The sequence below is a fragment of the Myxocyprinus asiaticus genome, chromosome 8 (assembly GCF_019703515.2).
Source record: "Myxocyprinus asiaticus isolate MX2 ecotype Aquarium Trade chromosome 8, UBuf_Myxa_2, whole genome shotgun sequence".
NCBI lineage: Eukaryota > Metazoa > Chordata > Actinopteri > Cypriniformes > Catostomidae > Myxocyprinus > Myxocyprinus asiaticus.
In genome coordinates, this window is record NC_059351.1 from 44,514,512 (window position 1) to 44,532,374 (window position 17,863).

General features: G+C 36.6%; 1 protein-coding gene across 4 annotated transcripts in view; it reads left to right on the forward strand.

Moving 5' to 3' along the window:
* Positions 1–17,863, forward strand: part of LOC127444876 (rho guanine nucleotide exchange factor 7-like) — a 52,290-nt gene that overhangs the window by 19,197 nt on the left and 15,230 nt on the right. For 3 of the 4 annotated variants that reach the window (XR_007897888.1, XM_051704485.1, XM_051704486.1), the window contains exons 7-16: positions 9,593–9,687; positions 9,778–9,873; positions 10,840–10,962; positions 11,099–11,237; positions 14,313–14,372; positions 14,474–14,620; positions 14,914–15,000; positions 15,803–15,881; positions 15,978–16,111; positions 16,276–16,497. Coding sequence is in view for 3 of the 4 variants with exons in the window: in XM_051704485.1 (XP_051560445.1) it covers positions 9,593–9,687; positions 9,778–9,873; positions 10,840–10,962; positions 11,099–11,237; positions 14,313–14,372; positions 14,474–14,620; positions 14,914–15,000; positions 15,803–15,881; positions 15,978–16,111; positions 16,276–16,497 (1,182 nt within the window). In the remaining variant the exon portion in view is untranslated. Of the gene's footprint in view, positions 1–9,592; positions 9,688–9,777; positions 9,874–10,839; positions 10,963–11,098; positions 11,238–14,312; positions 14,373–14,473; positions 14,621–14,913; positions 15,001–15,802; positions 15,882–15,977; positions 16,112–16,275; positions 16,498–16,868; positions 17,389–17,863 lie in introns of those variants that run through there. The other variant, XM_051704487.1, reaches the window with a different exon arrangement.

The following is a 17,863-nucleotide window of genomic DNA, read 5'->3' on the forward strand; positions in this document are numbered from 1 at the left end:
CACAAGGAGAACAAACCAGCTCTCATAGGCTAACAAGGAGCTAAAAAAAATTATGCAGCTGCTAACTGGTCGTTTTTGAGACAGATCCCTACTATTAAAGAAAATTTATAGCACAAAAAAAAAAAAGATGTTTTTCTTTACAATTTAACTCAATTTATTAGTTTAGTGTTGAAATGGTGTCCTGTGAGGAAATTAGATTTGTTCGAGGGTTTTTTTGGAAGCAGTGCCATTTTTTCAGGTTCAGCTTTAGATTAATCCTAGAATTTACAGTTGTACTTGTTAAGGCCTTTACACTCCAAACTCGAAATTTCACACCATTCACACCTGAAGCAAACATGTGCACCGGATCCCATGCCGACAAAGCGAGGCTTTTTTCACGGCGAGTGCACTCTTAAAAATAAAGGTTACTAAAAGGTTGTTTTGCAGTGATGCCATAGAAGAATTTCCGGTTCCCCAAAATCTTCAAAGAACCATTTTAAAGAACCTTTTTCCAGGCTAAAGAACCTTTTGTGCAATGGGAAGGTTCCATGGATGTTAAATGTTCTTCATAGAACCATGCATGCTAATAAAGAACCTTTATTTTTACGAGTGTGTTTAATTTGTTTTTTCTTCGCTGGGCAATGAAATGCCCTGACCAATAAAATATGAGCGTTGGATCACATCAGAAGCCGTTGCAGTTACCAAAACCAGCACAACAGGTGGCACGAAAGCACAGAAAGCTGTTTTGACCACTAACATTAAATGCTGAAGGAACTCGAGGAAGAAATCCTGAACCAGCAGTGAGGATGTGTATTTCATTTGTATCAAATTATATTTCTGCATCCCCTTTAAAAATGATCTGATCTTATTTGGATTTTCTTTATAATTTATTCCATATTGATGCATTTTTTTGCCCTTTTATTTCAAATTCAGTGAATTCTCATATCTCTAATATAATATACTGTATATCACAACATCTTTGCCTTTGTATCACCTTTTTAATAAACAACTTTACAGACTTTAAGTGTTATTCTTTGCCATTACTATTGCTGTGACTTGCAGTGGACTGCAGGTATGCCTTTGTATTCAAATTGCCTCTGTATACCAAAATACTTGGGGGTGTCTCTCCGCAAAATTTTTATTGTTGTGCTATTGTTAATAGTCATTAACAGCTGTCATTGGTAAAATATCTAATAAAGGATCAGATTGTTGGGTGAGATCTGTGTTTTATTGCATTTATATAGACTCTTGGAGCATTTAAATTTCCTCATGTTTAATTCGTAACATGCAGGTATTGCATCAAATGCCTTAAAAGCTGAAACATATTTTCTCATGTGGGTTGTCTTAACATGTAAATTATATTTCTGCATCACTGCTTTGTATCCCCTTTAAAAACTGTCTGACCTCAAGGATTGTCTTCATAATGTATTCCGTATTGCAACATTTTTACACTTCCCATTTTATCTTACGTGCGTTCTCTTAATTCAGTAATAAAATAAATATTGCGGCATATTTGCCTTTTGTATCACCTTTTTAATACAAATCTTTGATCTTAAGTGTCCCCCCCCCCCATATATTTATAATATTAATACTTTTGCTGTGACTGTCTACATTCTGTATAAATGTATTTGTATCATAATGCCTTTGTATACCACAAACGTGCTGTACAAAATTATGTAATCGTTATTGCTGTGCTTATGTTTACAGTCATTAACAGCAGTTAAGTTTTTTATTTTGTATTTTTATTCCCCTTTTTCGCCCAATTCCCACTACTTAGTAGGTCCTCGTGGTTACTCACCTCAATCCTGGTGGCTGAGGACAAGTCTCAGTTGCCTCCACTTCTGAGTCCGTCAATCCGCGCATCTTATCATGTGGCTTGTTGTGCATGACACCGCGGAGACTCCCAGCATGTGGAGGCTCATGCTACTCTCCGTGATCCACGCACAACTTAACATGCACCCCATTGAGAGCAAGAACCACTAATCGCGACCACAAGAGGTTACCTCATGTGACTTTACCCTCCCTAGCAACCGGGTCAATTTGGTTGCTTAGGAGACCTGGCTTCGAACTCACGACTCCAGGGGTGGTAGTCAGTGTCAATACTCACTGAGCTACCCAGGCCCCCAACAGCAGTTAAGATTTAAAGTATCTGATTATGGGTTTTGTTGGAGAGGAATTATGTTTTATTGTGTGCATTATATAGACTCTTGGAGATTTTAAGTGTCATCACGTTTAAGGGTTTTGAACAAATTAGATACAGTTAAACATTCTGTTTTAAAAGTAATTGAGAGTGTGCATTACGCAATGATTTCAAACAAATGTACTTAACACAAGTATACTGTATATGCGTGGCAGTGGCATATAATCACTCTTGTTCCAAGCGATAACATGTTTTAACCATTAATATAATTTTTTACACTTTATTTTCTCTAATTACCCCTCAGACTGCGTGCACATCATAATACTGCCAGTCAGCTTGTCCAGCAGGAGAACTGAAATAGTTTGTGAAAGGGTCTGGAATGTTTTCTTTCTCTTCATCACTGCAGCAGCTTGTAGAGGAATTTGTTTTCTTTCTTCGATCTGATTGCTAGAGAACTTGTTTGTTTGTAAACTTGACATTCTTCTCGTCCATGATGGATGGAGGGTAAGACCAGCTGATAGGTGCTTTACGGCATGTACCGTACTGGGTTAAAATTGCTTTTTGATCAAACGTTTTCGTCGCTTTCTACGTGAAAGGGCCATTTGTAGGCGATTCCATTAAATTATGATTATTAGTAGTTTTTGTGTAGGAGAAAATCACAGGAAAATGCTTGGTGACAGAATCACTATGGATTACAATCAGCATTTGTGATGATGTGCAGCTGTGAGTGTGATTGCTGATACGTTCAGATCAGCATGACATTGTGACGAGGAGGAGGGCGTGGCCGGGCCGCGAGGATGCACGCCGGTGCTGAGTTGCCTAATCAGCGGGAAGGAGATAAGGGAAGAGCTGGGGATGCCAGAGAGAGAGAGAGAGAGAGAGAGACACACACACACACACGCACATGCGGCTGCTCTGTGTGTGTGTTTTCAGTTTGATGTTGTGTTCTAATTAAAGTCTCGTTGAATGTGGATTTGGCTCCCACATCCTACTTTCCTGAACTGTTACAGACGTCTTGTCAGTTCTTTAGTAAAAGAAGCTCATTGGTCAGATGTCAGGACCACAATAGCCTAGCTGAGCGGCAGAGCGATTATTATTATTTTTTTTTTTTTTTAACAAGTTTGATCTGCTTTTCCAGTTCTCAGAGCCATTAACTCAGTAGGATTATTGACCTCCCGGTGGCAGATTCCAAACCGAGTTCTGTTTCTTTCCTACTGGTCGGCGATTATGTAAATAAAGGTTACGCTTGAAAATTGCTGGAAAAATCAGCTAGTGTGACGCCGGCTTTAAACACCCGCCAGCTAATGCTGCGAAGAGTTGTGTTTGATTTAACATCAACAGTTAAGACATCCACAAGTACAAAATTCAGCATATGAAAGTCGTTTTCATTTCACATCTTTGAAATAAAGTTTATTTATTTGTAAAGCTGTGTGTGTAGGTGTGTGTCATGGCCTTTATTGTGCTCCATTTCCTGTTGCGATATGTCCTTGTAGCCTCCCTCTGAGCCGCTACAAACCCAATGAGCCATTAATGTGAATGTGTCCGTGTATGTACATAGCTATTATTTGGGGACAAAGGTGTACCCAGAAGATCTGTCAAAAACTTCCCTTTTAGGGACTTTTTGGGATGCCCTCATTTGTAAAAAAAAAAAAAATAATAATAAATAAAAATAAAAATAATTATATGTAAGGTTGATGAAATAGTATTAAATTAAATCAAATATTATTATTATTATTATTATTTTTCTTTTAGGGTTAGTTTTTTAGGTTAGGTTATAGTAATTAAAATTGTCTGTTTATAAAAAAATAAATTTAAAAATAAATTTAAAAAAATGATGTCTTTGCAGGGTTCCCGTAGTCATGGGAAAACTTTTTAATTGTGATTTCCAGACCTGGAAAAGTCATGGAAATGTTGTGGAAATTTCTGTAGTTAATATATATTTTTCTCCTAATGCTCTGCTGTAACACATTTAATCGTTTAGAATTTGCTCTTTGGGAGTGCAATCTAAATAAAATGACTTAAAAATCCTTATCCAGTTATCACAAACATCTGAAAATCTCGTGGAAATCTGGTTAAACACGAGTGGGAACCCTCTATGTGGTATGCCCTTGTTTAGTTTATTTAAATGGAACGTGTGTGTGTCCGTGCGCACCCATGTTTTACGCTAGTGCTGTTATGCTCTGATGTTATATATCGGAGGTGGATATAGAGAAAGAGTGAGTTTGAACATATATTTGCACATTCAAATGTAAATCTGTTGTTATGAATGTCTGTCTGAATTTAGTTCTCCATATTGCATCATGCTGACATGGTGTGTGTGTGTGTGCGCGCGTGCATGTTTGTCTCTGGAGCACGCTGTAATATAGGTCATCTTTTCCATCTCATTGACTCTTGGGACAGCTGTGCCGGAGGTCCTGCGCTGTCTCTGTCTGTGTTTTGCGTGATTAATCAAACTGTTTCTGTTTTCGTGAGAATGTTTAGTAGCGGTCTGACCACTGACCTAACATCTCTACAAGACCGATCTAAAGCAAACACACTATGTGTGTGTATTTTTCAGGATGAGAGAATTCAGAGTCAGGCAGAGTTCAGTCTTTTACAGCAGACACGAGCATCAGAGGTTAGTTGCTGGTGTTGGGTGTTGGGCGATGGGGCCTGGCTTACAGTTGGCATACCAGTTCAGCCCAAGGATGTTCAATGAGGTTCAGGTCTGCGCTTTGTGCTGGCCCATCAAGTTCTTTCACACCAGGCACTTTAAACCATTTTTTTGTGGACCTTGCTTTGTGCACAGGGGCAGGCTGGAATAGATAAGGGCCCTTCCACAAAGTTGGAAGCACACATTGCCCTAAAATGCCATTGTATGGAGTAGAATTATGATTAATATTCACTGGAATTATTGGAGTAACCTAGCTTGTTAATAAGAAGGAGGTGTCCACATACGTTTGGCCATATAGTGTACTTTTATACTGTGTCAGGTAAGGACTGTCTGTGATGAATTGAAAATGTATTGTGACGTCTTTGAATTGTGGGATGTTTCCAGTGAGGTCAAACTGCTTTACCCAACCAGGAGAGTTCATACTCAAACTCACATTAGACTTAAATCAGGCACTTTTATAACATGCAGTGACTGGCCCCATTATGTCATCTCTCTGTCTTTCTCCTTCGTTCTCTCTCTCTGTGTAACTGCAGGGATAATGAGTATTTTGAAATGCACTCTTCAAATATCTAGGTTCAGACAGCAAACTTTTATGTCTATTCTTATTTGACTTGTTTGTCCTAAAAGCATAATGTTAATAGCTTTTTGCATCTGTCGGTTGTTGGTGGTGGTGGTGGTGTTGTGTGTGTGTGTGTGTGTGTGTGTGTGTGTGTGTGTGTGTACACACACACACACACTGGCAGCCAGAAGTTTGGAATAATGTACAGATTTGGCTGTTTTGGAAGGAAATTGGTACTTTAATTCACCAAAGTGTCATTCAGCTGATCACAAAGTATAGTCAGGACATTTCTGATGTAAAAAAACAGCACCATCACTATTTGAAAAAAATCATTTTTGTTCAAATCTAGTCAGGCCCCATTTCCAGCAGCCATCACTCCAACACCTTATCCTCGAGTAATCATGCTAAATTGCTAATTTGGTACTAGAAAATCACTTTCCATTATATCAAACACAGTTGAAAGCTATTTGGTTCATTAAATAAAGCTTAACATTGTCGTTGTGTTTGTTTTTGAGTTGCCACAGTATGCAATAGACTGGCATGTCTTAAGGTCAATATTAGGTCAAAAATGGCAAAAAAGAAACAGCTTTCTCTAGAAACTCAATGAATCATTGTTTTGATGAATATACAATGCTTTAAATTGCCAAAACTGAATCAAACCCAACTGAACATTTCATACCAGGGTGTACACAAAGACAAAGGACAACTGGCTCTAACAAGGACAGAAAGAGATGTGGAAGGCCCAGATGTACAACTAAACAAGAGGATAAGTACATCAGAGTCTCTAGTTTGAGAAATAGACCCCTCACATGTCCTCAGCTGACAGCTTCATTGAATTCTACCTGCTCAACACCAGTTTCATGTACAACAGTAAAGAGAAGACTCAGGGGTGCAGGCCTTATGGGAAGAATTGCAAAGAAAATGCCACTTTTGAAACAGAAAAACAAAAAGAAAAGTTTAGAGTGGGCAAAGAAACACAGACATTGGACAACAGATAATTGGAAAAGAGTGTTATGATTCTTAACCCCATTGAGCTTTTGTGGGATCAGCTAGACTGTAAGGTGCGTGAGAAGTGCCCGACAAGACAGCCACATCTATGGCAAGTGCTACAGGAAGTGTGGGGTGAAATATCACCTGAATATCTGGAAAACCTGACAGCTAGAATGTCAAGGATCTGCAAAGCTGTTGCTGCACGTGGAGGATTTTTTTATGAGAACTCTTTGAAGTAGTTAAAAAAAGTTCTGAAATTTTTTTTTTCAAATTGTAATAGTAATTTTTCATGTATTTAATGCCCTTATTATACATTGTGATCAGTTGAATTCCACTTTGGTGAATAAAAGTGGCAATTTCTTTCCATAAGAGCAAAATCTGTACATTACTCCAAACTTTTGGCTGCCAGTGTGTATATATATATGTGTGTATATATATATATATATATATATATATATATAATATATACACACACACTACCGGTCAAAAGTTTTGAAACACTTTACTCATTCTTCATTCTCTTTTTATTTTTATTTTTATTTTTTTTTACATTTTAGAATAATAGTAAAGTCATTAAAACTATGGAATAACATAAATGGAACAATGGGAATTATGTTGTGACTAAACAAAATCCAAAATAAATCAAAACTGTGTTATATTTTAGCATCTTCAAAGTAGTCACCCTTTGCCTAGAATTTGTAGACATGTACTCTTGACATTTTCTCAACCAACTTCTTGAGGTATCACCCTGGGATGCTTTTTAAACAGTATTGGAGTTCCCATCTATGTTGGGCACTTATTGGCTGCTTTTCTTTATTATTTGGTCCATCTCATCAATTTCAAAAACTTTTATATATATATATATATATATATATATATATATATATATATATATATATATATATATACACACACACACATACACACACACACACACACACACTTATACAGTATATGTACTGTATAGGTATATGCTGTATATACAGTATTTGTATATGTGTGTATTAATATGTTGGTATATATACTGTATATGTATGTATGTATGCATAAAATATATTTGATTATATATTATAAACAAAATATATGTTGTATAAACATTTTGAATATTTTATTATAGACCTATATTATATTTTATTATTTATATTATAATTTTTTTTTTTCAGTAGACAGAATTTTATCATACTACAAGTGCAATAACACAGGACCAGCAGAATGCATTTTATTTTACTTTTCATTGTTCATTTTTATCTTATTTATTTATTTATTTATTTTGAATATTTATTCTGAATACAAATTACAGTAGTCAAAATAAATCATATCTAATATATAACACAATAATATATTATCTATGAAGTATATTTTATTTTATTATTTTATTAAATTCTGTAGATAGAACTTTATCATATTACTAGTGCAATAGTATTATGCAGGACCAGCAGAATGCATTTTACTTTTGATTTGTTCATTTTTATCTGTTTATTTACATTATTTTATTACATTAACAAGATCTGATCCACTTTCATTAGGTACAAGAGGAAAATGTCATCATGACATGGACTCATCAATAATAATTCCCATGCCATTCTGATTCTGTCAAATGTCATTTATTCTTAATACAAATTATAGTAGTCAAAAATAAATAATAAACTATATACAGGAGAACACAGAATAATGTACTATACATGAAGTTAATCTACAGTTGAAGTCAGAAGTTTACATACACCTTAGCCAAATACATTTAAACTCAGTTTTTCACAATTCCTGACATTTAATCATAGGAAACATTCAATGTCTTTGGTCAGTTGGGATCACTATTTTAAGAATGTGAAATGTTAGAATAATAGTAGAGAGAATTATTTATTTCAGCTTTTATTTCTTTCATCACATTCCCAGTGGGTCAGAAGTTTACATACACTTTGTTAGTATTTGGTAGCATTGCCTTTAAATTGTTTAATTTGGGTCAAACATTTTGGGTAGCCTTCCACAAGCTTCTCACAGTAAGTTGCTGGAATTTTGGCCCAACTTTGGAGGTATGCTTGGGGTCATTGTCCATTTGGAAGACTCATTTGTGACCGAGCTTTAACTTCATGGCTGATGTCTTGAGATGTTGCTTCAATATATCCACATAATTTTCCTTCCTCATGATGCCATCTGTTTTGTGAAGTGCACCACTTCCTCCTGCAGCAAAGCACCCCCACAACATGATACTTCCATCCCCATGCTTCACGGTTGGGATGGTGTTCTTCGGCTTGCAAGCCTCACCCTTTTTCCTCCAAACATAAAGATGGTTATTATGGCCAAAATGTTAAATATTTGTTTCATCAGACCAGAGGAAATTTCTCCAAAAAGTAAGATCTTTGTCCCCATGTGCACTTGCAACCTGTAGTCTGGCTTTTTTATGGCAGTTTTGGAGCAGTGGCTTCTTCCTTGCTGAGCAGCCTTTCAGGTTATGTCAATATACAACTCATTTTACTGTGGATATAGATACTTGTCTACCTGTTTCCTCCAGCATCTTCACAAGGTCCTTTGCTGTTGTTCTGGGATTGATTTGCACTTTTTGCACCAAACTACGTTCATCTCTAGGAGACAGAATGCATCTCCTTCCTGAGCGGTATGATGGCTGCATGGTCCCATGGTGTTTATACTTGCGTACTATTGTTTGTACAGATGAACGTGGTACCTTCAGGCATTTGGAAATTGCTCCCAAGAATGAACCCAACTTGTGGAGGTCCACATATTTTTTTTTATTTCTGAGGTCTTGGCTGATTTCTTTTGATTTTCCCATGATGTCAAGCAAAGAGTTACTGAGTTTGAAGGTAGGCCTTAAAATACACCCACAGGTACACCTCCAATTCAGAACACCTCCTATCAGAAACTAATTGGCTAATTGCCTGGAATTTTCCAAGATGCTTAAAGGCACAGTTAACTTAGTGTATGTAAATTTATGACCCACTGGAATTATGATATAGTCAAATAAATGTAAAAAAATCTGTCTGTAAACAATTGTTGGAAAATGTACTTGTGTCATACACAAAGTAGATGTCCTAAACGACTTGCCAAAACAATAGTTGGCTAATAGGAAATCTGTGGAGTGGTTAAAAAATGAGTTTTAATGACTTCAACCTAAGTGTATGTAAACTTCTGACTTCAACTGTATTATCTCAGTATGTCAGTTAACTGTAGCTAACTTATTGATTGGTTAAGATGTCATATGTTATGTTATTTCCTAAATTTAGTTTAATTTCTCCAGTAATTCTTGTCATATGTGCAGGTGCTTCAAAATATTGTCCAGATGGAAACAGAGTACTTTAAAGAGCTGCAGACTCTCCTCTTGACGTATCTGAGAGTGTTACAGCCAACTGACAGGTAAGAGCACACACGAATGTCCTACATCACTAAATGAAGAGGAATATTGTCTAGATCTGGATTCTATCATTCTCCCTCTTTCCCTCTTAGGCTCAGTGTGTTGGATATCAGTCACATCATGGGCAATCTGGAAGAGATCAGCTCTTTTCAGCAGACACTGGTACATTCACTGGAAGAAAGTGTGAAGTAAGAGTTTTTAACATTGCGCACTCTCACACACACACACACACACTTTCTCAATCAGTCTGCAGTGACATCTAGTGTTAATTATCAGCAAGGTGTCTGTAATGTGCTGTTGTATTGTTCTGGCTTTGACCTTTTAGATTGTGTGGATGTGTTGTTTATTTAATCTGGTGATCTGCCCCAGAATAGCTCATGTTATGGCCAACTAAGTTTCAATCTAACAAACGGGTCATATCATTAATAAGTACGAATATACCCTGATCAGCCATAACATTAAAACCACCAGCCTAATATTGTGTAGGTCCTCCTCGTGCCGCCAAAACAGTGTGGTAACTCAGATAACCGCTCTGAACAATGGTGGTGAGAAGAATATTTTCTCAGAATGCTATTCTGAGATGCAGATTGGCGCTGTTTTGGCGGCACGAGGGGGACCTACACAGTATTAGGCAGGTGGTTTTAATGTTGTGTATGGTGGGATTTAGCTATGCCTTCAGAAAGGTAACACGGATGACAGTTTTACACTTTAATTTAACATTACCGTACTTGCTTTGAGCCTTGATGCTACAAGGTAAAAAAGAGAATTGAATACTGATATGCCTTCAAATATAACACGTCAAATATATATTTCATAAATCATATAGTATATGCAATATATAAAATTTCAGAATCAATTGTTTACTAAAATTGTCTACAAAATCAGGTTAACAGTATTGACATTTGTAGATGTTCCATGATTGACAAACAAATAAAAAAAAGTCTAAGATAAAGTGATGAAAAGGTATCTTGTAATATTGACTTGGTAATGGTACCATTACTGTTTCTTCATCGTGGTTTTTGTAGATTTGTGGTTAGTTTGTAATTAAATGTAAGTTTGCTTAGAATATTGAGGTTTATTAATCCATAGTATGAAGTTCATATCTATAATGACTAATGATTATTTCTAAATGCTGGTTTTGTTGTGTTTTGCAGAGTTCCAGAGAGTCAACAGAGAATAGGAGGCTTCTTCCTGTCTCTCGTCCCTCAGCTGAGGAGCCTGTACGTGACCTACTGCTCCAACCATCCATCTGCTGTTAATGTTCTCACACAACACAGGTACAAAACACAACACTATACAGGTACATGTATACACACTCACAGACACACTGAACATAGATACCTTTGGGCAGGTGCTTTTTATTGATTCATATTGCTAACTACGTCATCTGTTTGTGTGTTTGTTTGTTTTCAGTGAAGAATTAGGGGAGTTTATGGAAAGTAAGGGTGCGACCAGCCCTGGAATTCTCACACTCACATCAGGCCTGAGCAAACCCTTCCTGAGACTGGAAAAATACCCCACACTACTCAAAGAGATGGAGCGACACATGGAGGTACTGATCTGTGTGTGTGTACAGATGTAGTTTAATATAACATAATATAATTAGGGCTGTTGATTTAATACGTTAATTCAGTACAATTAATTATATGAAAAAAATGCGCTAAACAAAATTAACACAAATAATCATGTTCCCAAGCCATAATAAGGAATATTCCTACCATCTGAGCAGTGGTGGAAAGAGTACAGATTTTTTTTTTTACTTAAGTAAAAGTACTGATACTGAAGAAATAATTCACTTGAGTACAAGTAGAAGTACTAAGAAATAAAGAAAGCGTAAATAAGTAGTTTGCCGAAAAAATACTCAAGTAATTACTTTACAAGTTACTTTATGAAAATTATATTATATTTAATATATACGCTTCCATTTTTTTGAACACAAGCACATTTATGTTCTTGAAAGAAACTAATGCTTCCTTTCACCAAGGATGCATTAAATTGATCAAAAATACTGCCAAAATCATTAATTGCAAATTATTATTTTGATTTGAAATAATTGATTTAAGTGGTATTTATTACATTTTTTCTTTATCGTGATGGAAAACATACTGTATACTGTGTCACCTATTCCTTACAAAAGCATTCTAAAGTGCTAATTTGGTACTCAAGAAAATTTTCTTATTATTAGAACAATTGAAAATGGTTGCGCTACCATGCGGAAATCACAATACAGTGGGATTTTTCCTTATTTGTGAGGTATTGAGTTCTTACAAGTTGCTTTACACTAGCAAGTGAAATGTTGTTGTTTTTTTTTGGGGGGGGGGGGTTTCCTCCCATTTTTCTCCCCAATTTGGAATGCCCAATTCCCAATGCGCTTTAAGTCCTCATGGTGGCGTAGTGTCTCGCCTCAATCCAGATGGCGGAGGACGAATCTCAGTTGCCTCTGCGTCTGAGACCGTCAATCCGCGCATCTTATCACATGGCTTGAGCGCGTTACCGCCATCCACCACGGCATCCACGCACAACTCACCACGCGCCCCACCAAGAGTGAACCACATTATAGCGACCACGAGGAGGTTACCCCTATGTTACCCCACAGCAGCACAGGGCAGGGAATTACAGTACAGCATTGTGAGCGAGAGAGTTACCCGCTAGGACAGTTTAATTTGAATAAGAGGGGCGAACGGGTACGGATTTTAACGCGGGAGTACAATACCGAACTGATGCGGATTGATAGAAGCGGAGAGCCATGGTGTGAGGAACCGGATGGCAGGCAAAAATTATATTCAGAGAAAAGACTATATGTAATTGTAACTATATCAGATATTATTAATTAAACTTGGGAACTCGTTGCGTGGGCATTTTTTGCTCCCATAATTTTAATTTCTGGGATATTTTTATGAATTTCGGTGGCATTTTTGGACTTTGTAATTGTGTTAAGAAATAATTGTAGTGAAGTTGAATACTTCATTTTTAATCAACTCAAATAAAAGTGCTATTATTATTTATACTTAAATTTGAAAAATGTGAAGAATTTACTCAAGTACTGTAATGAGAGTAGTTGTAATTTGTTACATTCCTCCGCTGCATCTGAATAATTAAAGCTTGAAGTACCACCTGTTTTCAGCAGGGGGCAGTAAGTGACACTCCAGCTGTACAGACAACAAACAACACTCAGGCTTGCTTGACACTAGCAACAACATAAGATGAGAACGTGTTCATTTGTTCAAACAGCTGAACAGAGCGCAATTCCGAATGAAGGGATCTCGAGACATGTTCAGTTATATGGAAATAAGTAATATATTGACTTCTAAAGCCACTTTTTGTATTGTATTACCAATGCTTTACACATCTGCCACAATCATCTAATGCATTTTAATTATTTAAATTATATTTACAATATATATTATGTTTATAATTATTGAAATATAATTATTTTATATTTAATTAATGTTATTTGGGGGGCTTTCTCAGCAAATAAAATGAAATTAATTTGATTAATTAAACCTCATGTAATTAATTTGATTAAAAATTTGAATAGATTGACATCCCACAATATAATATAATATATATACAATTATAATAATATAATATAATATAATATAGTAAATTAACCCTTAATTGCGTACCTCGGGTTTTTAGTGACCCGGGACCTCATTCCGCCTTCTTTTCCTCATCCATTTTTTTGTAGTTATGCCCCCACTACTTTAGTATTCTTCAGCCTTTCTCTTATGAGTCTTCTAACAAAAACAAAGTCTAATTGTTTAATTACCAACAGTGTATAGTGTTTTTAGTGACCCGAGACTTATAATTGTGTCGTAGTATATATTTCTACTTCTGTAAATCAATTTTTATGATTATTTCATATCTATTTAAGTTTACTATCAAAGGATATCTATTTCATTGTTCACTACAAGAAAAATGTGTGGCGTATTCAAACGATTGACTGCTATATCACGACGATTTTCTGCAAAATGGTGGTGAATTATCAGTATGCTGTAAGCGTGTACACACATATTATACATGTCATTTTTTACTCAAGATGGCACTGTTGTTTCAGTGATTGACTTGATTTACATTTGAGATTGCTCTTTGATGAAGAAGCAACATGAAAGTAAACTATAGCAAGTGTAACATATGAACATTATGATTTGGCTCTTGACATTTGGATGTACTACTGAAATTCTGTAAGTTGTATGTCTATTAGGACTCAATAAGTCCCTGAGAAAATACATATGTCTAGAGTATGTGATATGTATAGCTCAAGATGTGTTTGACAGCCAGTTGAGTCTCATAAAATTTCAACGTGGAAGTAATGAATCCTGTTCTATCATTTGTTGCATCATCTCTTTGATATGTGAAAAATAAAACATCAAAATATAACAGTATATATTCTATTGTAATATTTTCTAATTAGGGCATTTTCTTAGATCCATTTGTGATAGATATAAGTGCTGGGTCGCTAAAGATCCAAAGTACTGTATGTATGTAATAATGTGTAGACAGAACTGAACAAGTGCAATAGCCCCCAGGACCAGCAGAATGCATTTTACTTAGAGGTATGTAATAATGTGTGGCAAAATGCCCATGCATCGAAGGGATAAAACACTCATATTCTTCCTCTGTGTAGGAGATCCACCCTGACCGTCCAGACATTCAGAAGAGCATAACAGCATTTAAAAATCTCTCTGTGAGTCTTTCGCTTGTTTTAAAAGCCAACATCACCAATTAAATGTTGTATTATCAGAATGTAGAGCTGTTCTTTTTTGTTGGTTTTTGTCATGGCTGCAGGCTCAGTGTCAAGAAGTGAGGAAGAGGAAGGAACTTGAGCTGCAGATTCTGACCGAGTTGATTCGGGGTTGGGAAGGGGAGGGCATTAGGACCCTGGGCTCTGTTCTCTATATGTCTCAGGTCCTCATCCAGAACCACGGCACTGAGGTGAATAATGCAATTCATCTGGGATGTTTTAACTAAAATGCAAGGGAATTTGTTAGGGAATAGTTCACGCAAAAATTCTAATTCTGCCATCATTTACTCACCCTCATGTTGTTCCTAACCAGTAGGACTTTTTTCTCCCGTGGAACACAAAAGGCTGAATGGCAGCCTCAGTCACCACTTATGTTCATTGTTTAAAAAAAAAAGATGCAATGAAAGTGAATGGTGACTGAGGGTAACATCTGATTTTGTGTTCCACGGGGTTGAGTAAATGATGTCTTTTTCTACCTCCTCAGGAGAAGAATGAGCGATACCTGTTGCTGTTTCCTCACGTTCTTCTCATGTTGTCCGCCAGCCCTCGAATGAGTGGTTTCATCTACCAGGTAAATCACTCCTTCACCATTATAGTGTAACTGCAATCTCATGCTACTCCATATTATTCTGTTATTTCACTGTTTTCTTATATTACTCCATCAGAATTTCTATATTGCTGTCTTGAAGGAAAAGTGCACACAAAAATGATAATTCTCTCATCATTTACTCACCCTTATGTAGTCTTAAACTTGTATGACTTTCTTCTGCGGAACACAAAGGTATTTAGATGAAGAAGTTATGTGAATTTATTCATACAATGCAAGTCAATGGGGTCCAACACTTCAAAGCTCCAAAGAGGAACTAAAAGGCAATATAAAATTAATCCACACAAGTCCAGTGATTTAATCCATGTTTTTTTAAGCAACACAATTGTTTTTGGATAAGAAACAGACCAAAATGTAACTCCTCCTTCACTGTAAATCTTGCCATTGCAGTCTCCTAGAAGCGACCATGATTTGAAGTGCATGTACAGCGCGTGTACCAATCATATCGCTTAAGAAGACGTGGAGTAGACCACTGGAGTCGTATGGATTACGTTTATGCTGCCTTTATGTCCTTTTTGGAGCTTGGATGTGTTGGACCCCATTGACTTGCATTGTATGGATAAATTCACATCATATCTCCATCAAAATATCTTCGTTTGTGTTCCGCAAAAGAAAGAATGTCATGTGAGTTTGAGACAGCACAAGGGTGAGTAATTGATGAGAATATTAATTTTTGGACGAACTATTCCTTTAACTGTTTTATTGGTCAAGTGTTTGTAACTCTCTTAAAATACTGGAAGCTCATTGGCTGATTGGCTTTATACAGGGAAAACTCCCTCTAACAGGAATGGCTGTTAATAAGATAGAGGACAGTGATACGACAAAAAATGCTTTTGAAATATCTGGTGAGTTTCCCGCCCAGTTACCATCATGTGTATAAAAATGTAGTCATGCTAGATGTTGATAGCATACATGCTTAAGTCATAATGATGTGTGTGTAGGAAATATGATCGAGCGGATCCAGGTTATCTGTAATAACCAGCAAGATCTTCAGGAGTGGGTGGACAATCTAAACCGCCAGACCAAACGCACTTCAACCAGCAGTTTAAAACCACAGAATGTACCCTGCCATACGGTGAGAATAACACTCACTCTTTTCAATAAGGAAGTATTGAGGAAATTTAGAGTCTTAATAAACTCAGCCTCTAATAGCGACTAGGTTAAATCACTCTTATATGATTAGAATTGATGATTGATATTCAGTGTCAATTACTCATCTGACCTTCTCCTCTATCTCAGCTGCCATCCCACCCACTCATGCCATCCAGACTCTCAGAGAATCGAGGTGTAAGTGGATCTCCAGTCTACCACACTCTTCCTCACCTCTCTTCTCACGGTACCCCTCACAGTGTAATGATTTGGGGCCCCCTCGAACCCCCCAAAACCCAGAAACCTTGGAGTCTAGGCTGTCTCCGACCTGCACCACCCCTAAAGCCATCAGCTGCATTGTTCTACAAGGAGGTATCATGTTGTGTGTCATGTTTTTTGTTAAAAGTAGTCTTAAAGGAGTAGTTCACCCAAAATGTAAATCCTGTCATCGTTTACTCACCCGCATGTTGTTCAAAACCCGTATAACTTTCTTCTGTGGAACACATACAATTTTTTTTTTTAATCTGAAAAAGTCTTTTCACTATTTAATACGATATAGTGTAATACAGATACCATATAATACAGATACGTCAATAACATCAAACCACATTTGTTCTTGCGCGTAATGACCAAACATATTTGATTTGTAGGGCTGGGTATTGATACATATTTTCCGATTAGATTCTGAATCACAAGCTTTCGATTTGATTACGATTTAGATACTGTCTGAATATGCTCCACAGCTCCTGGTCCAAGCTCTGATCATTTCAAGATTGGACTACTGCAATGCTCTGTTGGCTGGCCTTCCAGCTAACACAGTTAAGCCACTGCAGATGGTCCAGAATGATTCCACTCTTGATTTCACTGACTACCTGTAGCTGCCCGCATCAAATTCAAGGCTTTGACTCTGGCTTTCAGGACATCCAATGGAACTGCACCATCTTACTTCAGTTCACTTCTTCAGGTCTATGCTCCAACTCACTCTCCGCGGTTTATGAACGAGCGACGCCTGGTGGTCCCATCACAAAGAGGCTCAAAGTCTGTTACACAATTGTTCACTTTCTCTGTTCCTCTGTAGTTGAATGAACTTTCAACCTCCACATGATCTGCTGATACCTTCTCAACATTCAAGAACCAGCTGAAAACACATCTCTTCCGCGAGCACTTAACCAACCCACACTAATTGCACTTAATACTGCACTTAATCAGCACTTAATGTACAAAAAAATAAATAAAATAAATAAATAATATCTTTGTCTGTCTCTTTCTTCTGTGCTAGCATCTTTGCTACTCCAGCCACTGTGAGAACTTGGCAGTCCTATACTGCAGATGTTGTTAAACTTTGTATGACAAATTGCTTGCTTTGTGTCTCATTTCTAAGTCGCTTTGGATAAAAGCATCTGCTAAATGATTAAATGTAAATGTAATGTCATGAAATATAATTTTTTAAGAATGACACAAGCTATTGCCTCTATTTGAAAATTAATAGAGATACAAAATAGGCCTATTCACAAGATAGGAACATAATAAAGAACATACAGTTGAAGTCATAAGTTTACATACACCTTAGCCAAATACATTTAAACTCAGTTTTTCACAATTCCTGACATTTAATCGTAGAACACATTCCCTGTCTTAGGTCAGTTAGGATCACTTCTTTATTTTAATAATGTGAAATGTCAGAATAATAGTAAAGAGAATGATTTATTTCAGCTTTTATTTCTTTCATCACATTCCC